General features: G+C 44.2%; 1 protein-coding gene across 1 annotated transcript in view; it reads right to left on the bottom strand.

The window, feature by feature from the left end:
• The window catches only part of C2CD2 (C2 calcium dependent domain containing 2), a 53,413-nt gene extending 40,918 nt beyond the window's left edge, over positions 1-12,495 (bottom strand). The window contains exons 1-2 of the mRNA XM_084638740.1: positions 11,748-12,495; positions 8,650-8,748 (exon numbers count right to left, since the gene is read on the bottom strand). Of these exons, the coding sequence (XP_084494866.1) occupies positions 8,650-8,748; positions 11,748-12,014 (366 nt within the window). The 5' untranslated portion in view covers positions 12,015-12,495. The remainder of the gene's footprint in view (positions 1-8,649; positions 8,749-11,747) is intronic.
• Between the last annotated feature and the right edge of the window lie 10,957 nt (positions 12,496-23,452).

Raw genomic sequence — 23,452 nt, 5'->3', positions numbered from 1 at the left:
ACAACAGTTTCATCTCATCAGGGACCATACAAACCATTTTTACCCTTAAAACTTGCTAATATGTATTCTCAGCCTAAAACTTTCAATGTAGAGAACTTACTTCTTTTCTTAAAATTGTCTTAGCATCTGACTGGTGAGAAAAGGGAGACATCCAGGAGATTCACAGGAGTAGAACTATGCTTTGGTTATAAATGCTTGAGGCTTTCCAAGGGGTTAATGCCTACAAGGCTTTTGTCATCCTGTAACAGGGTGGGACTCTCAACCGTGGCGCCTCCTGCTGGCCCTCCTGGGTATTCGCTCTCCATGGTCTGCCTTCAGCTAGTGGGATCATGCCTGCAGTCACTGCTGTCTCCACTCTTTGGACCCACGTTGCTCCCTGCACCATAGCGTCCTCTTTTGGGCACAATCCTCCGGCTGTATCTCCCCACTTCCGGGGGACCGGCAGTCCTTAGTCCCACCACATGCCTCAGTGGCCAACTGCAGACCAAGGTCCAGCCCCTTGCCTCAGGGGCAAACTGCAATCTGGATACCGGACGCTCTTCTCATTGGCAAGTGAACCAGGCCCGCCCGCTACTCTGGGTCCCGACCCAGGGACCCTATAGTCAGCAGCCATCTACTGCCCTCCTCCAACCTGCTGCCTATTTTCCCTGGGCCACTTCCCCCGTAGCCCTAGCACCCTCTCAGCCCTTATTGCTAGGCCCCAGCCTGGCAGTGGTCAGCCAGCGGCTCACCCTCACACTCTGCTGCCCCTGCCCAGCACTGCTCTATCTATGGCACTTCTTCAGGCAGCCAGCCAGTCCTCCCCCCTTGCCTTCCAGGGAGAAACTCCTTTCTGCTCTGCTGAGCTGCCCTTTATATATGGCCCCCGCCAGCCCTGATTGGCTGCTCCAGCAAGCCTTCCTTCCTTCCTATTGGTGGGCTCAATAAGCCTTTTCCTGATTAGTGGTTTCTGCGCAGCCTCCCTGGTGCTGCTTTTAACCCCTTCTTCTCCCTGTGTGGGGCAGCTGCCCCACCACACATCCTCAATGCAAGGGATGCCCTCTCAAAGAAAGGTGTATCCAAACATTCCCAGCTGACCTTTGCCAGGGAGAATCCAACTCACAGCTAATAACCCAGAGCTCACCTAGCAGCTTACTGAATGACACAAACAGACAAACAAGCAGAGAAGTCTCTGCATTTGTCTCCCCCTTCTAACTCAGGCCCACCTCTGCTATTCCAGAGGCAGATTTTAGTCTGGATCAGAGCAAGGTTGTTGGCAAAATAATTAGAAGACACCCCAGAGCGTGGCATAGTCAACCTTACTGATTAAGGACAACACAAATTAATCAGGCTGTTCACTGCCCAAAACAGTTCTGTTGATCAGGACTTTGTGGATATTTTGGCAAAAGAAAATAAGCCTTTCTTTGGTTCTTACGCACCCACAACATAGGGTTTTCAAGACTGTTTATGCTATAACCATATCAGATTTGGCACAAGACCCATGACTGGAATTCTAGCCATCTTCCCTCTCACATGCAAAAGTCTTCTATCATGGAAACCTGTGAGGACAAAGTGTGGGGTAGAGGGGTTTAGGGCCGTACTATCAATAGTCAGACCATGGAATATAAAGTCCTACCAAGCTTCAGTGCCATGTTGATTGAAGAGCATCTAGTCTAAGTTGTCAAACTGATCACTTCTTTAAGTCACAGAAGGTTAACGATTAAAAATAGATTCTTCACTCTAAAGAAAGTGCTTCCCACACTCAAAATGAGAAACCAATTCACTGCAGGGATTTGATCTCCACTCCTCACCATCAGAAATCCTAGCCCAAGGATTCTGCGCATGGCCCAACTGTACTAGTAGAGGCAGAAGACACCTGGGACAGTCTCACGGTAGACAAGAGAGCCTAAGATAATTCAGAGGAATCACAGTCTCCGTGGAAATTTACACAACTTTGTTCAATCAATACTGACTGGTGTAATACTATCACAGAGCGAAAAATCAGTCAGCTCCACCAGGGATTCTTCTGTGCAGCAAGTAATCTATATACCAATGCCAGTTTTTACACCAACTCAGGACTGTTACACTCTAGATTAACACACTATTTAATCAAGCTTTGGAGCTGAGGGAGATTTATTAGATTCAGATGTAACCAAAACAGCCATACAATCTCTCCAAACTTATGCTCAATTAAGAACCTAATAGAAAGCCTCCAGGTTAACATGAGCCTAGAAGTTTCAGAGTAGCAGCCGTGTTAGTCTGTATCCGCAAAAGGAACAGGAGTACTTGTGGCAAAACCTTAGAGACTAACAAATGTATTTGAGCATAACCTTTCATGGGCTACAGCCCACTTCATCGGATGCATAGAAGGGAACATATAGTAAGATTTTTTACACATATATATACACACACACAAGTTGGAAGTTACCATACAAACAGAGAGGCTAATTAGTTAAGAGGAGCTATTATTAGCAGGAGAAAAAAAAACTTTCGTAGTGATAATTGAGATGGCCCATTTAGACGGGTGACAAGAAGGTGTGAGAATACTTAACTTAAGGAAATAGATTCAATATGTATAATGACCCAGCCATGCCCAGTCTCTATTTAAACCCAAGTTAATGACATCTACTTTGCATATTAATTCAAGCTCAGCAGTTTCTCGTTGGAGTCTGTTTTTGAAGCTTTTCTGTTGCAAAATTGTCACCCTTAAATCTTTTACTGAGTGGCCAGAGAGGCTGAAATGTTCTCCTACCGGTTTTTGAATGTTATGATTCCTGATGTCAGATTTGTGTCCATTTATTCTTTTGCATAGAGACTGTCCAGTTTAGCCAATGTACATGGCAGAGGGGCAATGTACAAGGCACATGATGGCATATCTCACACTGGTAGATGTGCAGGTGAACGAGCCCCTGATGGCATGGCTAATGTGATTAGACACTATGGTGGTGTCACTTGAATAAATATGTGGACAGAGTTGGCATTGTTGCAAGGATAGGTTCCTGGGTTAGTGTTTTTGTTGTGTGGTTGCTGGTGAGTATTTGCTTCAGGTTGGGGGGCTGTCTCCCACGATCTGTGAGAGTGAGGGATCATTTTTCAAGATAGATTGTAAAATCTTTGATGATGCACTGGAGAGGTTTTAGTTGGGGGCTGAAGGTGACGGCTAGTGGTGTTCTGTTATTTTCTTTATTGGGCCTGTCCTGTAGTAGGTGATTTCTGGGTACTCTTCTGGCTCTGTCAATCTGTTTTTTCACTTCAGCAGGTGGGTATTGTAGTTGTAAGAATGCTTGATAGAGATCTGGTAGGTGTTTGTCTCTGTCTGAGGGGTTGGACCAAATGTGGTTGTATTTTAGAGATTGGCTGTAGACAATGGATTATGTGGTGTGGTCAGGGTGACAGCTGGAGACATGTAGGTAGGAACAGAGGTCAGGAGGTTTCCGGTATAGGGTGGTGTTTATGTGACCATCGCTTATTAGTACAGTAGTGTCCAGGAAATGGACCGCTTGTGTGGATTGGTCTAGGCTGAAGTTGATGGTGGGATGGAAATTGTTGAAATCATGGTGGAATTCCTCAAGGGCTTCTTTTCCATGGGTCCAGATGATGAAGATGTCATCAATATAGCGCAAGTAGAGTAGGGGCATTAGGGCATGAGAGCTGAGGAAGCGTTGTTCTAAGTCAGCCATAAAAACGTTAGCATACTGTGGGGCCATGCGGGTACCCATAGCAGTGCCGCTGATTTGAAGGTATACATTGTCCCCAAATGTGAAATAGTTGTGGGTGAGGACAAAGTCACAAAGGTCAGCCACCAGGTTTGCTGTGACATTATCAGGGATACTGTTCCTGATGGCTTGTAGGCCATCTTTGTGTGGAATGTTGGTGTAGAGGGCTTCTACATCCATAGTGGCCAGGAGGGTGTTTTCTAGACACCGATGGATTGTAGTTTCCTCAGGAAGTCAGTTTTGTCTCGAAGATAGCTGGAAGTGCTGGTAGCGTAGGGCCTGAGGAGAAAGTCTACATTGACAGCAGGATTGTCTGGCTGAGTGCCAATGTCTGAGATGATGGGGGCGTCCAGAATTCCCAGGTTTATGGATCTTGGGAAGCAGATAGAATACCCCTGGTCGGTTTCATCCAGCCAGATCTCAGAAATACAAAAATCAGAGACCTCATCCAAGGACATGCCTGGGTTAACCTTATTAGGCAGTGACCTTCAATAAGCAGTGTGAATCACAGATCATGTTTCTTTCCTGCCAGTAATCTGGAGTCTCTCCTCAGGAGTTCAGAGTAAGAAGATGGGATGAATCTGAAACACCTCAAGTGTGTTTTAAAACTAACGGATTGTCTTTTGCATTACTGGTCTTTACCTGCTCCTTATCTCTCTTCGTCAGCTCCAAAAGGGATTGAAAGTCTCCAACCCCTACAATGGTGCTACCCTATGCCACCAGCTCTTGGCAACATTGCTCAACTCTCCCAGGCAACCTACAGAAGCACTGAAGTGGCACAGTTGCAATGGCAGAGTAGCTGAATAAGGCCCTCAAGGGCAGGCTGCAAAGCCCAGCTGAAAAAAATCACATGGCTGATTAGCCCACTAAATGAAGCTTTCCTTTCTCTAAACCACTTCCTCTCCCCCTCACCCCCGGCGGAATTTTTAGGGTATGAAGAATATGTCAAGCAGGCAATGTCAAGGAGGAAAAGGAGGGAGACTTTTGGTTGTAGCTTATAACCAACTAAATAGATTTCAAAACTTGCTCTTGCCTAGGCCAAATCCTTATGTGCCAAGTTCCAGACAAGAGGAAAAAAACCAAAAGCAAACCACAAAACTTTTACTGCCAAGCAAAAAGCCTTCTGGAAACAGGTGATGGAAATGCTGACCAAGCAAAGCAAAGCAATGCAAGTATTTCTTAAAAAAAAAAAAAAAAAAAAATCACTTCATTCTATACATTTAGGCCCTGTCCAAACTATATTTTTTAATTGATTTTGTAACTGGTTAGAGCCTTCGTCACCTTAACTTGCAACAAGTCACATGGTTCAGTCTGCATCCACACAGCCATTTTTCTGCCATTACAACCATGTTTGCCCACATGTTTGCTTCCTGGAAAATGCACCCATTTCTTAGATTTTAACTCTTCAAGGAAGGAACAAAGTGTGTTGGGTTAGGTTTGCACAGTGCCTGGCATAATGGGGCCCCTATCCTAAGTGGGATCTCTGAGATCTACTGCAAAAATAAAAAACAACAACATTCTGGCCAGATATCCACTAATAGCTCAGTAGGAGATATAGTGCCCTGGTAGACTTGTTCACAGAGTAGAACCAGCATCATATGTACTAATGCACTCAGGTATGTCCTACTGCAGAGAGAGCTGAGAGGAAGGAGGACTAATCACACAGAGGAGAAACCATGGGGTTCTTTTTTGTGTTGAGTGTGTTTATGCATAATATTATACATACATGTATTTACTTTACTGTCATTTTGTCCTTTCACTCTAATTCCTCTGTTGCATCCACTGTTGAGTTGTCACAATCCTAGTTGTGAGCTCTGAGGAAGGGATTGGTTTTGGTTTTTTTTAAATTAGGTTTGTAAAGCACATGGCATAATGGAGCCCAGATCCTTGGCTGAGGCCTCTGGATGATCTTTTAATACCATCATAAATATAAGGGCAACCAGTTTGGCACAAGAAGACAGCCATGTGCCAGACATTCCTCTGGCAAAATACTCTTGGCTGCCACAGCGTTGATAACGTGGGGCCTGGTCACACACCAAATTTAGAACCACCGATGCTAATAACTAGTTACAAACTCAAGTTGAAAGTTGCAATGTGGACAGGGCCTAAAAAAACGTTTCAGTTATGTATTATAGAATTTCCCATTCTAATTTAATGTATTTGTATGGACAGACCAGTTCCAAGAACAGAACAATACAAAAGAGCTACTTATTTCTCCATGGATTTACTATCAATGCTCTTTGGATTTTCAATTAATGTCCTACAAGGAAACTACCAGAGTTTGCTAGAAAAAAAAAACCTGTGCCTTTAAAAAGGGAGAGAAAGTACCTATCAAAGGGCTCCTTCTTTAATTTACAATTATTGTGCATAGAGGCAAAAGATATTTGAATTTCATGCAGGGTGTGTCTTAAGACAAGAAGAGTAAAGAAATTCATAGATAAGGTTGAAGTCATTTCCATAAAAACCTGCCTATATGATTAAGACAGCATTCAACCCAGTCTTATCTGTAGCTGACTTTTTCGCCAAAATGTTTCTCACTGGAAAATGTAGATCTGTCAACACCAAAACTTATCAGTCTCAACTAAGCTTCCATCAGAAAGGTTTTTAGATCCAGGATGTTTTCGTTTGGGGTATTTTTGGGGGGTGGGGGGAAGAGAAGGAGGAGAAGGAGAAAAGGAGGGAAATGCAAGAGACCCAGATGAATGCCTAAATGGGATATGGGAGACCCAGGTTCTAGAGCAGGTACATCCCAGGGGAGTGCCCTAATCACCAGGCTATTGATTTTTCTGGTCTGGCTGGTTCTCCCTCCCCCTCCCCAAAATCCCCCAATCTCCATCTTATGTTTGTTCCACAAAAAAATATTTATATAGATTCAGAGATTAAGGCCAGAAGGGTCTACCATAATCATCTAGTCTGACCTCCTGTATAAAACAGGCCACAGAGCTTCCCTGGTTGAATTAATTCCTGCTTGCACTAAAACATCTCTTAGAAAAGAACATCAATCTTGATTTAAAAGTTTAAAAAAGGTCTCACTTTGGTTCTGATGCAGAACAAAAAACAAATGTTGAAACTTCAAACCTTTTTGCAAAATGCAATTGTTGTTTTCTTGCTACCCCTAGTCCTATCCATATAGGTAAACCTATTTCAACCTAGGTTTCTAAATCATGCTACATAAATCATGCTACATCATCGGTGAGGTCCAACACCACAGCATGATTCTGTAAGTCTTGGTCCCATCTACACAGGCAAGACCAAAGCAGATTTTAACCTCTTGGGAATACTACCATGTTGTAAGTGAGTCACCCAGCACAGCAGTTTTCCCTAGTACAGACAGGGCCTTGCTCACCCTGTTTTGCTTAGGCATTGAAGATCACATGAAATGTAAGGCCATCTACTACAGTAGATCCCTACTAATCATCTCTCTCTCAGACACACACACCTGCCCCCAGTTCTCAAAGTATTAACAGCAGAGCGTAATACTAAAAATATTATGATGTATCTTAAGTATTTGAAATTAGACTACAGTTGTCAGAGGAAGTGAGGAGGTATACATTTTGCAATGCACTATTTGTTCTTGCTTGCTAATTTTTAAAGTCAGAAACTTGTAATGGGTCTCCCAGGCATTAGTGCAAGTCAATGACATTCTGTTAGACATACACATTTTAAAGTCCATGTTAACACATACACAGTAATATACTTCATTTGTACAAGGGGGCCACATTTCAGTTGACATGGCAACCTTAACTTTAAATAGCAAAGGATCTGATCCAGTGGTGGCCCAAAGCAGTCATAATACTGGCAGATCCAGCCTCTATAGGATTCCCCCTGCGTTGGGGAATCTAATGTGAAGCCAACATAACAACAACATTATAGCATCCTAGCCCCAACTGCTGGAGAAAAAGGAGATGTTGGAGGGCATCTTGACATCCTGGGAGTTAAGACTCCCCTAACTTACTTTGTGGACTGGCTCAGTCATCAGCTAGCCTCAGGATTAGGGGTGTACAAACACTCAGGTCTTACTCTGAATGCAGCTCTGCCATATCAAATGATCTAGGCCCTTCCCTTCCACTCAACTAAGAGTTTGTTATTAAAAAACAAACAAACAAACAAAAACAAACCTACAATCGGGGAACCTAAAGCTAGACTACTCTGACATATGTGCATAGTTCACAGGACTAATAGGAACAGAGAATTAATAAGAGAGTGGGTGCTTAGTACCTGTGAGAATCAGGCCATTTTGTGTCAGGGACCTAACTGTAGGCACTTAAATTTGAAAACTTAGTCATTAGCCTCTACAATTTTGTCCAAATTATGCCACCCCATGCAACTTCCACTGAAGTCAGTAGAGTTGTGCTTGTGCATCTCATGGAAAGAATGTGCATATTCCAATGGCCACATTCGGTCTTGTTTTAATGTTGTGTGCTTCCTTAAGGAAAAAAAAAAAAAAAAGTGTTCATATGCTAGTTCTCACTTAATACCTACTTAGGGTGACTTTCCGGACCCATTAAAGACCAGGACAAAATTCCCATTGAATTCAACGGGGCCAAGATTTCACCTTTAGACTTTGTACCTACTTGCCCTATTCTTATCTGGTTGCAGTTAAGTAAAACTTTTAATCAACAAAACAGAAGTGAGTAAGAGACGGTTAGAAGTACTTTATTCTCCAGAATGTTCCTTTCCTTCCCCACCCTAAGCAGACTAACAGTAATGAGAGGGGGAAATAATGGGAAAACAACATTTGGCCATGTGACCTTGACAGATGCATAAAACTAAGAAGCAGCTCAGTTTTGTGGTCAATTGCTAGCAGCCCTGAAACACACTCTGAAACTTATAATTGGCTCATATAAGCATGCACAGGGTTTACAACAGTCCATAACTCAGAAAGTCCATTGCCAAGCTTAGTATTTTAAAAAGGAGTAACGATTTTAATCTATTAAGAGAAAACAAAGTTTACCTTCTCTTGGGCTGACTTTACAACACTTACAACCCGTCTAACTGCTAGCTCCAGTGGCTGAGGAGTTGTGTCTTCTTCAAATGTAAGCAACAATGAATCCTACGAAACAAGTAACACGTTTTAATTAAATTATTTTCACTTGAAAATAATAGAGACACTGTCATTAAAGTTTTTGAAACCATCAGATAGTGTGAGTTTTCATATATAAAATTGCAGGGATTTTTAATCTTATCCACTATGCTCCACTACATAATGCAAGGAACGTCCTGGAAAACTTGTGCTGAATTTCACTCTCATAAGGCCTGATCCTGACTCATCTTGACAGCAATGGGAGGTGAGGGCACTCAGCATATTGCAGGTAGTTCTACTGAATTCAATGAAGCTACTCTCATGAGTAAGGTTCTCTCACACCTACCATAATATAAATATTTAAAAATAATAGTAACAACTGTTTTCAGGATTCAGCCTAATAACACGAATACTATTCTACAGCACGTTATACGGCTGGCTGCATGATCTATCCCAAAATGAAGAGATCTTTCAAACAATCGTTTGAAAGATCTTTAAACACACAACAATATTTCTGCAAAGTATTAAAAATAAAAAACACCCCACGCCTACAAAACTGACCAGAACCTAGGAAGAATATGATGTAAACGTAACACACACAAAGAGGGGGAGAGAGAGATCCCTAAAATCCACTGCTTTGTGAAGTCATGTTTTCAGAAACAACAGTAATTACATTTTACTCATGCTGTGTGTGCTCATTGGCTGCTGCTGCTGCATTAACAGACTGCCCAGGTTAAGTTTTGCTTTGGTATAAAAAAGAGTACACATGGAGGAATTTCATTAGTGTTGTGATGCTGACATTGTTCTGAGCGTTTGGGAACCTAGCTGAGGGAGTAACAACATATTGCAGTGTCAGGCAGCGAATTCATCAAAAGAAAAGGCTACAGAGGCTCTTTTGGGGAGGGGGTGTGAGTGAGAGAGAGAATGTTGTTTTCTGTATCTGTCTGCCTACAGAGTGATGTTAATTTCTGTCTCCTGGAACCTGTCCCCAATTCATTACAATTCTTAAAACATTTATTTTTGCCGAACTCTGTCCTTCATCCTTTATCATAACACCCATAATTTCCTCACACATCACTGGTATTTTAAGAGGACAATCAAAGGTATTTCCAATCAACCTTCCCCATTTACAATAATGCCTGGAGAATTTTAAATTTCATACACACATACGGGTTGCTTAGAAATAATAGATTGCTAACAAAAGAACACTGGCTTGAGGAGATGGTGCTGAAAAATACACATAAAAATCTACTCTCGGAAACATAACATTTCCCAGATGGTTAGAATTGGGTATTTCCATTGACACAGCAAAGTTTCAATTTCGGTCCAGGAAATTACAGTAGGTTGTTGTGGGCCGACCTACCCTTGCACCCTCCCTTCAGATCCAGAGTTTTGTTTTTTAATACTATATATAAAGTTTTACGTCCTTTACACAAAGATACTGGGACTAGAAAGGTAGGTCAAATATTGTGCATGCCAATTCAGACAATTTTTTTTAAGTTTTACATAAAATCCAAACATAAGTTGCATGACTGACACAAGGTTGAACATTATCTTATTTTACTCTATTCTGCTCCACTCTACAAGACTGAGATCTGCCAGACAAACAAAAATAAGTTAAACAGAAGTAAACATCAAAAATCTGAAATGTGTTCAAAAACCATAAATGAGAGGGGCTGGAATTGACCAGTTTTGAGAGTTCTATACAGGGGGAAAAAAGTCTGGCTCATGATTATGCTCAAATAAATTTGTTAGTCTCTAAGGTGCCACAAGTACTCCTTTTCTTTTGGCTCATGATTGACATTAGAGTCACGACAAGTCAGGCAGTTTCTACTATTTACCTCAGAGGTACAGGACAATGTTATCAGTTGCATATGCAGAGTCTATCTTGATTGGTTGAGAGGTCAGCAACACCCTCTCTCCTGCACTTCTAGCCATCTCCCTTCTATATATTTTTTTTAAAGGAAATAGTGGCTAGAACAGGAAAATTTCTAGATTTCACTGGTAAAGATATTCTGAATAAGTGTCCCCATACATATATTTACTTCTTGTTTTGGCAAACATGGTAAATAGTGGGCAGGGCAAAGCAGGAGTCAAATAATGACATTCACTGCAACATAATCAAATCAGGTAAACGTTATATATGTTTTATTAACAAATGTTTCTACAGTTAGCGTTTTTCATAGTCCCAAAAAGACTTGATTCATGGTTAGCAAACATAAGAATAAAACCAGAGTCTGGTGAAGTTCTAGCATGTTATTGGGATAGACAACACTTATTTAGCTTTCGTGGCAGACTCTGCAACCACAAGAGTGCTCTGCAGGGGAGATGTAAGCCTTTGGGTCAGATTCTACTTTCAGTTACACCAGCGTACATCCAGTTCACTGATGCTTTATACTCCTGATTTGTACAGATGTAATGGAAAGCAAAATTTGGCTCTTGCATTTTCAAATTCGTATGTATTTACCAAAATAGATTTGCCTTTTTAATGGAATGACAGTTTAATAAAGTGGAAGGAATCGTACTGATTTGGTAGGAAGTGGGAAGAAAGAGATTTTAGTTTAAAGCTTCCAGAAGGCAACTATGAGGAACAGTGAGTATTGTAAAACGTCAACATTTGGAAGGGAAAAATAACTTGATAATGTCCTTACACTGTAATCTTAAAAATCTGAGGCTCGGTTTTCAAAATTACTCTCCAGGACTTTAACCTACACAAAAATGCAGAAACAAAAGCCACAACAGTATTTGAAAGTCTACATATAGGATCCTTTTGGAATAAGAGTTATAAAGCCATTTCCCCACTCCCTTTTCACCAGGTTCACTTCGATTTGAAATTAATCAACAGGGTTACAGTCCCATGAAACAGGACTGGGGAAACAGATCTCCATTCAAAACCATGCGATCTCAAGGAACACATACTTGCAATAAGTGCAGGTGCCCACATTATGGTATCACAGACGATCGCCACGTCGTTTTCAGTGCAAGATTTTCACGATTATTTTTTCCCCCCAGTATAGACGGCCACTTACCCCTCTCACTTTGGCTTCTGCATTCAGGGCTGTTATCCAAGCTTTCTGCCACTGGGTCCTCCAGCTGTTCAGAGACAGCACCCAGGCCAACAGGGTGTCATTTCCCTGCAGAAGTTCATCCGACGACGGCGGTTTCCTCCGGCTGTTCCGCAGAGCCACCAGAGCATATTGCACCAGGTAGATGGCCAGAGTGACCAGGGCAGCCACAAACAGAGTGACCAGGGCAAACCACTGCATCTCGTCCACCCAATACGCCGGCCAAGCCATGACTGCACGGAACCGGCCAGCTGCCCCTCTCTCCGCCCGTACGGGCTCCCCGTGCCAGGGTCCCGCCCCGCGCCGCGCCGGGGGAGAGACGCTCAAGGCATTTGCTTCTCCCGCGCGACCGCAGCCCGCCCGCTGAGAGCCCCGCGCCGCGGCGGGGACGCGGCTCGCCCTTCGCAGTGCAGCGGCCGGCGCTGGCTGGCTGGCGCAAAGTCCGGCCCGAGGGCGCGCCCGGGCAGCGCAAGCCGGGAAGACCCCGCCCCGCAGCCCCGAGCGGAGGGAAACGGCCGCCAGGCCCGGCCCGCGTCGGCCACGCCCGCAGGGGCCACTAGGGTCCCGCGCCCCGCTGAGGCCCAGGGGCCCCTGGCCGGCAGCCTGCGCCGCTGCGTCCTCTGCGCGCTGCCCAGCCCAGGCCGCGCGGGGCCGGGAGCCTTGCAAGGGCCGGGCCGGGCGGGCACCGCCGTCGCATGGCGCCGCGGCCTCTCCGGCGGGCGGGGCGGGGCGGGGCGGGCGCTGGGCAGGACCAGAGCCCCGCGCGCCGAGCCGCTCCGCCCCCGCTTCAACCTGGAGCCGGTGGCCGCTGCCGCCCCTTCCCCGGCCCTTCCCCGCCTGCGCCCCCTCACAGCCACCGGCTCCTTCGTCCTTAAAGGCGCCGCAGCCCCCGCCAGCGCCCTGCCTTTGCAAACCCACGGGCGCATCGCCAGCCCAGCCAGGAGCCGCAGCCTCCCAGGCGCTTGGGGTGACAGGGTAGGAAATGGGGGAGCGGGACGGGACGGGGCGGGACAGGGGGGGGGCTTCGGAGGGGCGGCGAAGTGCGCGGCGATGGGCTGCCGTGGTGTCGTTCGTGCAGATGGGTAACAGAGATGTCCCTCCTGTGAGGTGCATGCCGCAGACATGGAAGTGCAGTGAAGTCACCGCGTTCATTGCTTTCTTCGTGCAGCCCCCTCGGCTTGGACCAGCTTCCCCGCGCCACGTTCCCCCTGCAGCTCTTTAAAAAAAACCCTCTGAGCCAGCTCTCCTCCTGTTCCTTGGGGTGAAATTATTGACCCACCCTCTCCCTGGCTGGGCCAGTCCATCTCAAAAAATTGTGGAGATTTATGAGAATTTTTAAAACATTTCTGATACAAAAACTGGGGTTGAAATGTCCAACACTGGAAACATTTCAAACAGCTCTATATAAACTGGTTTTTAAAACCCAGCAAAAATGATTTTGAAAAGATTGAAATGTTGACCAGCCCTGGTCAGAATGGAGTACCACCATGGCAAGATCAGAAAGCATAGAGCCTGCTCACAGACTCCTTTGTCCCGTGCAAGCCACCCAGCCAGCTCTGCAAGGGCACAGGGGAGTTTATGATGCTGGCCAAGGGTGTATAGAGGTCAGAGCCAGTGGGATCACAATTCAGACAAGGTATTCTTAGTATTATTTGTAGTTCAGTAGCACACAGAGATCCCAACCAAATTTAGGGCCCCATTGTGCTAAGAAACATACAAAATCATAATGTAAAAGACAGTTTCTGCCTGAACAGTTTGCAAATTAAATACATAAGACTAGTTGGGAGGAGAAGCGGAGAAACAGAAAGGTGAAGTGACTTGCCCAAGATCATATATCACACCCAGGAACAGAACTCTTGTCGTCTTGGGCACAGATAGCTCAGGGGTTTGAGCACTGGCCTACTAAACCCAGGGTTGTGAGTTCAATCCTTGAGGAGGCCATTAAGAGATCTGGGGCAAACATTGGGGACTGGTCCTGCTTTGAGCAGGGGGTTGGACTAGATGACCTCCTGAGGTCCCTTCCAACTCTGATATTCTATGATTCTATGTAGATCATGTGTGTGGGGCACAGTGTTCGAAAAAAGCTGTCTTGGTGCTCTGAACTCTGAGTTGGAGTATTTGGAGAAGGGTTTAATTTCCCCCATTGGCTCAAACTGACATTTGTTTTCATGTTGGATTTGTAATTGTCCAGTTTTACAGTTTGTTTTTCTGTCCTAATTCCTGCACAGCTTGATAGGACTTAGTGACACATCCTGGTGTTTGCTTCTCCCTTCCACCAATTACACTAACTTGAGTAGTCGCCATTGTTTCCTCCCTCATTCACTCTCTGACCATGCCTACGCTAGCTAATTAACTGTTTCTAATTGAACTGGTGGAACAGAACCAACTGAAGTCCAAGTAAATGAGTGTGCCCACATTAGACACGGTGATTTGTGTTCTGTGCCATTACAGTTTTGGTCCATGTTCTAACTGGTACTGTTCTAAATTGCTTTAGTTGCAATGCCTTCTGGGTATCTATCCCACAATTTCAAGCACATCTTCCAGAAGCAAGGGATTCTGAGAGATTTCAAAGGCCACCAGTGCAATATTGGATAGTAGTGGGAGGGCTACTTGAACCATTGTCCATCTACTGTCATTAAACATTACAGACCGGAACCATGCTAATTCAAACACTATTTGGCTGTTTAGAGCACTTGTTGCAGAGTGTTTTACGTGCCTGCTAAGTGGACCAAACAGTTTTTAGAATTGCTGTAGTGTAGACAAGTGCTTTAGGCAGGGTGTGTGATGAGAATAACTGCTCCAATCTATGTGGAACAGATGGGAATCTAAATAAAGGTACTGGACAGGACACAAATTGGAGGCAGGTGCCCAACTTTCATTGCCCTTTTTGCCTTTGAAAATCTCCCCTGAGATTGCTGTATGACTGGTAAACAACATTTTAGAAGGGATCAACCCCCATTTCTCTATAACAGCATATGAGCATTTTAGGGGGAGAGCCCCCATAATAACACTTTTGAAAGAGTAACACTCCGCAATAGCATTTTTGGGGAGAGTAGCCCGCAATAGCTTTCCCACCCATCCATTTCACAGGATGCTTTTTTTTTTTTTTTAAAGCAGGCAGGAAAGAGGGAAGTGTACAAGAGTTTACTATAAATTTTCTCTTCTTCCATCATCCCATGACAGAGGGGGGAATCAAGGCTCAACTGTTCTTTCCTCCAACCTCAAAATCCTTAACTTTTATGGCAGGGGTGTCAAACTCATTGGAAGAAGAGGGCTGAATTCTACATTTAATTATGATTCATGGCCCAGGGTATAAATTCAGGACTATATACTCTCAATAAGACATTGATGTCAATTGGCAGTTTGCACAGATATCAAGGAAAGGATATGGTCTTTATGCAGTAACTAAATGTTTTGTTGTTATTTGTTCAGTACCTCATTGTCTCATTCATCTTCAGTATGCACCCTTTTTGTTTTCAATATGTTTCTGTTTAAGCCTACTGCTGTTTATTTCTCCTTCTTCTCCATCTTCCTTTCTCAATTTCTTCCCCCTCCCCTGTCTTTGGGAATCTCCTCTGTTCTCTGAATTCCCTTCTTCCCTGCAGCAATTCCAGGTTTCCAACCATGTGGGCTGCGCTCCCATCCTCTTCCTAATCTACCCACTAAAATGATGAGTGATTAAAATATTAAATATTGATGTTGGCACTGAAGTGTCACCCAAAGCAATGGTTCTCAACCTTTTTTTACCCAGGGACCCCTAAACTTAAATTGACAAACTTGCAGAATCCCAACTCCCCATCATTATTTTGTTGCTCATAATTTGTTTCTTTCACATTATTTTAATAGTTATCATGAATATTACTGTAGATAAATTATTTGAATAGATCAACAAAACACAGCAAATTAAAATATTGACAGCTTATTAATGCCAGAGAGGTTTTCAAACTGTGGGGCATGTCCATCTAGGGGGGCTCGGGGAGGGAACGCCACCTCCACTCCCTGACTCACTTCAGTGAGCCACCCAGCAGAAATCTGGGGGGGAGGCCACAACCAAAAATTGCAGCGTCACTCCAGAAGAGAGATCTCCTCCTACCATCAGAAGGGGTTGCCTCACAGCCATTGACTCCACAGGCAGCAGCTAGCCAAGGAGATACACCACTGCTCTGCTTTGCTGCATCAACACTTCAGAGAGCAGGGCCAAATGGAAGACACAAATCTGGTGTGTGTGTGGGGGGGAGGATGTGACCTCCTGTGCCCCCTCCCACATGTCACCGCTGGTTGCTGGCACATTCATGGACCCCCTAGATTATACTGGCAGACCCCTACCTGCATGCAGACCACAGGTTAAGAACCACTGTAAAGTCTATATTCCAATCAGCTTTAGATGATTACCAGTGCAGACAGAAAATCGAAGCTGAGATTCTGGAGAATCTGAACACGTCATGGTGACCACATAAATAAATTATGTTCTAGCCACATGTTTGACACCCCTGCTCTCTGTCTCCTCCAGAATCAGCTCCTTGTCTTTCTGAGAAAGCCTGCAGGTAGCAGCAGCCGCGGATTCGAGGCTCTGCAGCCTCTGCTTCATGTGCATGCTCTCAGGCTGCTATTTACCCTCCCACACCCGTGCCTCTTAGATGTTTATCTGCCACAACTATCCATTTCCAAGCAAGTGAAAAGTGAGAAATAGAGACAGAAGGGCTGTGCATGGGACAGGGATACATTACTTAATACATTATTTTAAAAGAGCAAACATAAGTTGCCAGGGTCCTTAAGTCTATGGGAGATTTGCCTGAGAAAGGACTGCAGGATTTGGCCCTACTGTACTTACGTATAGTGTAATATCCACTTGTACCTTTAAATTTGTCAGGGCAAGGACGTGTCATTTGTCTGGCCCAGTCAATTTGCTGTATGGGGATGGGAAAGATGGTGTAGGACACTGGACACAAGGGTTCAATTCCTGGCTCAGCTACAGACTCCCGGTAGTACTGTAGGCAAGTGACTTAACCTGCCCCATACTTCAGTTCCCCATCTATACAATGGGGATATTATGTCCCTATCTCACAGGAGTGTTATGAGGCTAAAATCTCATAATGAATGAGGTGATAAGAGTTAGATGTAATAGAATATTGTATATAAATAATAATACAGTAATAACTGCCCCCGGAAATATGACTGGCTGACACATTTGAATAGATATTATTACTCTCAAAGTTTTATAAAATCTGTTATTATTAGAAATGTTTTTCAAATGTAAGGATTTTGTGTTTTGCTTTTTTTTAAGTTTGGTTTTAGACATTCCCCTGCAGTGCTTGCAATTCAAACACTGCACCATTGTGCTGGGGAATCAGAGGCTGCAAAGGGAGCTTCCTAGAAACTAACTAGAAGCAAAAGTATCAGAGGGGTAGCCGTGTTATTCTGTATCCACAAAATCAACGAGGAGTCCGGTGGCACCTTAAAGACTAACAGATTTATTTGGGCATAAGCTTTTGTGGGTAAAAAAACCACTTCTTCAGATGCATTTAGTGAAAATTACAGATGCAAGCATAAATATATTGACACATGAAGAGAAGAAGCTTATGCCTAAATAAATCTGGTAGTCTTTAAGGTGCCACCAGACTTCTTCTTGTTTTTTAGAAGCAAAAGTGAAAGTGACTAGCTTAATTTCATTGCTCAGACTCAGTTAAGTGCAAACTATGTATTTGTACTCTAGAGCGCAGGTATGAGAAGTAACACCTGCAGGGGGGCATCCAGATCTGACCTACCGCACAGCTACCTCCTGCCTGAAACCTTCCTGAGACTATGGCTGTCATAAAAATAAAGGGAAAGGTAACCACCTTTCTCTATACAGTGCTATAAAATCTCTCCTGGCCAGAGGCAAAACCCTTTCACCTGTAAGGGGTTAAGAAGCTAAGATAACCTCGCTGGCACCTGACCAAAATGACCAATGAGGAGACAAGATACTTTCAAATCGGGAGAGGGGGACACACAAAGGGTTCGGCTGTCTGTGTGACGCTTTTGCCAGGAACAGATCAGGAATGCAGTCTCAGAAACTCTGTTAAGTTAGTAAGTAATCTAGCTAGAAATGTGTTAGATTTCCTTTTGTTTAATGGCTGATAAAATACGCTGTGCTGAATGGAATGTATATTCCTGTTTTTGTGTCTTTTTGTAACTTAAGGTTTTGCCTAGACGGATTCTCTATGTTTTGAATCTGATTACCCTGTAAGGTATTTACCATCCTGATTTTACAGAGGTGATTCTTTTATCTTTTCTTTAATTAAAATTCTTCTTTTAAGAACCTGATTGATTTTTCATTGCTTTTAAGATCCAAGGGTTTGGGTCTGTGTTCACCTGTACAAATTGGTGAGGATTTTTATCAAGCCTTCCCCAGGAAAGGGGGTGTAGGGCTTGGGGGGATATTTTGGGGGAAGACGTCTCCAAGAGGACTCTTTCCCCATTCTTTGTTTAACACGCTTCGTGGTGGCAGCATAGGGTTCAAGGACAAAGCAAAGTTTGTACCTTGGGGAATTTTTTAACCAAAGCTGGTAAGAATAAGCTTAGGGGATCTTTCATGCAGGTCCCCATATCTGTACCCTAGAGTTCAGAGTGGGCAAGGAACCTTGACAATGGCAATCTCATATGTTTGTGCTGTCTGTGAGGCTTTGGAGCAACTGGTGCCCTCCACCCCACCCCCATGACAGCAGAAGTTGGCCACCTTCCCAAAAAGAGAGGGCAGTTTGGAAATGTAATGTCTACCGTGATCTACTGGCTGTATGTCAGACAGGGACATGGACAGAGAATAGCCCCATCTGACACCAGGGGCTGCTGGTGGTGTATGTGTGTAAAGGACAGGTTTCCTGGAAGAATCAGGCCCTACACAGCCATGTAGATGGCATAGGCCTAATGCTGCTACTGCCAGAATCTCACTCCCTAGAAAAAAGAGCAAATTAAGGAGCCATTTATTCTGTGAGCTGGAAATCCATCAGTTATGAAATACTAAATTCTCAGATTTCTGAAGTACTTCCTGTAATTCCAGAGCAGCAGCTGGCAGCTCCCAATCCCAGGACTGCAGTTCTGCACACTAAGTACCACCCTTTTTTAATCTCTTACAAAACACTGGTCCCCAGTGTCATTTCCAAGTAATAGTAGCTGTTTGTTGTTTTACATTTTTACCTCTCAATCGGGGGAGGGGGAGGAAGAAGTATGACTCAACAAACATTTAAACATTTGTCTTTTTTTTCTGAAGCAATGTGTCTGTGAATTTGAAATAGCCTTCCATGAACAGGCAGGATCTCACTCATCAGAGTCCAGCAGTGGGGATGTGGCTAAAGTAATTAAGTGTCCATAATATTGTGTAATTTGGGCCTGGACTTCAAGGCTCGAGTCAGCCAGTACTTGGCAGTACCATGTACTGGTACCTCTTTCAAGTTGCTATATTGTTTTACAGATTTTTTTTTCTTGGTAAGCCAATTTGGTTGTGAAGAAAATCTCAGAAAAGTAAGCTGAATGTAAGGCCATGTCTACACTAGCAAGCTTACAGCAGCACAGCTGTACCAATGCAGCTGTGCCGCTGTAAGATCACTCATGAAGCCACTCGATGCCAATGGGAGGGAGCTCTCCCGTTGACATAATTAAACTACCTCCAACGAGTGGTGGTAGCTAAGTTGGCAGGAGAGCGTCTCCCGCCAACACAGTGCTGTGCACACTGGTGCTTCTGTTGGTGTAACTTATGTTGCCCAGAGCGGTGTTTTTTTCACACCCCTCAGAGACATAAGTTATACCTACAGAAGTGCTAGTGTAGACATAGGCTAAGTGATGTAGAGATGAGTCTGCAGAGGGCCTGAAACAATAGCTTTGAGAGATGTGAACTACAGCATTAATCTCAGTGAGGCATTAAACTCAGATGTCCAAGTGATGGTAATTTAAGCTTCGTCCATAGTTTTATTCCTCATGTCAGTAAGGAGAGAAGAGGATCACAGATCGGCACCACATGCTGTGAGGGACAACAAGTAAGTGGTGGTTGGACGATACCACCACTTATCGTTTCCCCCAAATCAAGAAGGATCCAAGCTCAGTGGAACGTAGCAGAGCCTGTGGTCATAGTCAAGCCCCACTGAGCCCAGATCAAGAAGCCCAGTGGAGCTCAGAGAGCTGCATGATCGTATTTTGAATATCTGCATAATCTACTGTAGCAATGCCTCATTTTGAAAATTCACATGGGCAGAGCTTGGAAGTGTATCATCTTTTTTTCCATCAAGTTTGGTTCTTCCTGGATTCTATTTATTGGTACAATGGGACTCCTATAGGAAGCAATCATTACATAGGAAACACAAATTCCTAAAATTATTATTGAAAAATACATTGAAAGAGCATTATGGGGGCATGGATGGTGTGTAATAATGATTATGCAGGGATAAAAACACAATAAAAAAAATTCTTACCAGTTCATCATCCCTATACTATAAGGTCCTCTTTTACTAACATGAGAGAAAGAGAGAGAGAGAGACAGAAAGACACGTAAGAGAGAAAAACATAACCCTATGAAGGCTCCATGCTGCATACTGGGCTATTAACGTTCAGGCTAGTTCACAAAGAAGCCTTATTGGAAGATATTTGGCAATCAATATCCAAAAAGGCTAAAGAAACTGTAACAAACAAAACAAACTCAACAACAAAGAGTACTTCTACACTGCAAGCGAAGATGTGATTGAAGCCCTGGTAGGCCTACCTGGGATAGATTTAATCTAAGTAGCATGAGTAATAATAGCAGTGAATACACAGCAGCATGGACTTTAGTATGAGCTAACAGCCAGAGTACAAGCCTGCCAGGGACCCTGGGTATTCTGGTATCTCACCTGTACTAAAGCCCATGCTGCTGCATCTTCACTGATATTATTATCCATGCTAGCTAAATTAAATCTAGCTCACATATGCCTACCCGTGCAACAATCATACCTTCACTTGCAGTGTTGACAAAGATGGAAACTCACCCCAGTGCAGAAGGTTCTCCTGTGTATGTCTAAACTGCATAGTAAACCTGGGCTCAGACTGAGGGTTAAGCCCAAGCCCCCTACCATCCACACACAAATCTTTCTGACTTGGGCCAGAAAACCCTCAGGTCCTGAGCCCCAAGACTTGCTGTGATGTGAGTGCATACACAGGCAATTTGCAGTAGGGACACAGCTCAAGCCTGGGTTGCCAGACACGTTTCTGGAGAATCTGCTAACACTATCCCACAGTTCCTTTGGCCTGTGTTTTCCAGCCCTTCTATCTCAAAACTTCCTGTTTGATTCCCAGGAACTGAAAGTGACCTCCCGGTTCAGATACAGCTGCTTCACATTTAACCCTTCCTTTCCATGATGACTGCTTAACTGGAAACACAGTTAACCCTGTCTCACATTAGCTATGGCCAGCACTATGAAGAAGCCATACACCAAGTGCTCTGCTAGCTGGTCAGAGGTACACAGCCAGATTCTGGTTAATTTCTGGTGCGTGGAAAGCAAGACATTCAACTTCAGTTAGAGTGCAAGAAATGAACACGTATACAAAGATACCTCAGAGAGGCTCGCGGCTTTGGGGATTCACCAGACCCCTGTTCAATTCAGTGAGCAAGGCAAGTACTCAAGACTTACTACTGCAAAGTCAGGGATGATAACCACCGTTCAAGGAACTCCCCATCTACCCTGCCTCTTTTACAAGGAATTCAACCATGTACTGGGAACTTAACTGAGCACTGAGCCCTCAGTGGTGCATGACAATCTCTTGAGCAGGGCTGACAGTCCAGAAACTGTTGATTGTGAGGAGAGGGGCACAATTTAAAGGTTTGGAGGGGGGGAACGTGACCATCCCACATGTTTCCTCTGGATCTAGGACAGAGGTTTTCAAACTGTAAGGCGTACCCCCTGAGGGGGGCATGGAGGAACATTCGACGGGGAGGGGCAAGCGACGACACCGGAAGGCTAGGGCTGGTGATGCCAGACAGGTTGGGCCAGTCCTATGTGGCAGGGTTCAGGGAGGGAGCACCACGTCTACCCTTTGACTCACCTCAGTGGTTCAAATCCCCCCCTCACCCCCATGTCATCTCTGGCTGACACCCTAAAAGCACCCCCAGTCACAGGCTCCCCTGGAGGAGAGGCAGCAGCTGCTAGATGAAGCTAACAAAGTGACCCTGGTGTTGACACATGTCCCTGAAGAGGCTATGTCACTGGAGCAGCTAGAGCACATCCTGGATCCATATTTTGAGGACCTGTTTGAGGACAGCCCTGGGGACCAGCCCACAGCGGAACACACAGCCAAAGTGCTGTAGCCAAAGCCTGAGACTTGTATGTTTCTGCCACCATGTTTGTTATTATTAATATAGGAATGGGAGAGATTTCCAGGTTATGACCCTAGAAAATTATTATTACAAGCCAGGAGATGTAGCATGCTTCTGTTTAGTTCCCTAGGATCCTCCCTCCCGCCCCCACCCACCCCCACCACATGAGATTCAAAATGGACATCGGGAAGTGTGGGGGGAAATGTTAAACAAGCAGTTATGAAATTTTTACTAGATACACACTGATTGTTAGAAAGATGAGTTAGGGTGTTAATATTATGAGTCTTGCATACCCTTTCCTGCTCCTTCAGTTCACCATATAAATCGGCCAAGCTGGATTACCTATAGTACGAGTGCAAACAGTACTGGAGATTGTTTTAATTCTTGGCTGTGACGGTGCCCCCCATAAGGCTTTATGGAAATATGCTTATGAATGTGTATATATGACATAACTGGAATATGTTTTATGCTACATATGCCATGTAACATATCTCTGTAGAGGTTATGATCTACTGAATCTATTAATCCTATTTGTATGCATATATCATTTCTGTATTCAACGTTATGAATATTGGCGGTATACTTGTCTGATTCTAAGTAGGTTTTAGTGAAGCAGTTGGTCAGCTTCCTGAGAAAAGACTATTCTCAGTAAGTGCCCAGTCAAAAGGCCCTTAAGCCAACAATGAACTTGGAGACACCAATCCACATCTGGGCTTTCCCAGGAATGCGGCTTGGCTGGTAAGGAACTCAGTCATGCATGGACATGTGACTTGCCCAGCTGACTCCAAAACTCCACTTTGTAGCTGGACTTTGCATAGGAGAGAGGAGGGGGTCTCCACCCACAAGAGAAAGTCTATTTAAACCCCTGGGAGACCCCTCCATTTTGTCTTGAGCTGGCTAAAGAGAGAGCCTCTCCACCCCCAAAGATACCTGAAAGAAACTGGAACAAAGGAGAGTAACTACAGGGGGTATGAGTGATTGCTGGACTCAGCCTAGAGGGAGACTAGTCTGTAAAAGAAAGCTTACTGGAACTGGTGAGGTTTTTATCTGTATTCAGTTTTATTACCGTACTAGATATAGACTTGCGTGTTTTATTTTATTTTGCTTGGTAAGTCACTTTGTTCTGTCTGTCACTACTTGGAACAACTTGAATCCTACTTTCTGTATTTAATAAAATCACTTTTTATTTATTAATTAACTCAGAGTATGTATTAATACCTGGGGTGGGGGTGGGGGGCAAACAGCTGTGCATATCTCTCTGTCAGTGTTATAGAGGGCAAACAATTTATGAGTTTACCCTGTATAAGCTTTATACAGGGTAAAGCAGATTTATTTAGGGTTTGGACCCCATTGG

The sequence above is a fragment of the Lepidochelys olivacea genome, assembly GCF_965140295.1.
Source record: "Lepidochelys olivacea isolate rLepOli2 genome assembly, chromosome: 1".
In the NCBI taxonomy this organism is placed as follows: Eukaryota; Metazoa; Chordata; order Testudines; family Cheloniidae; genus Lepidochelys; species Lepidochelys olivacea.
This window is presented reverse-complemented; position numbering and strand designations above follow the sequence as displayed.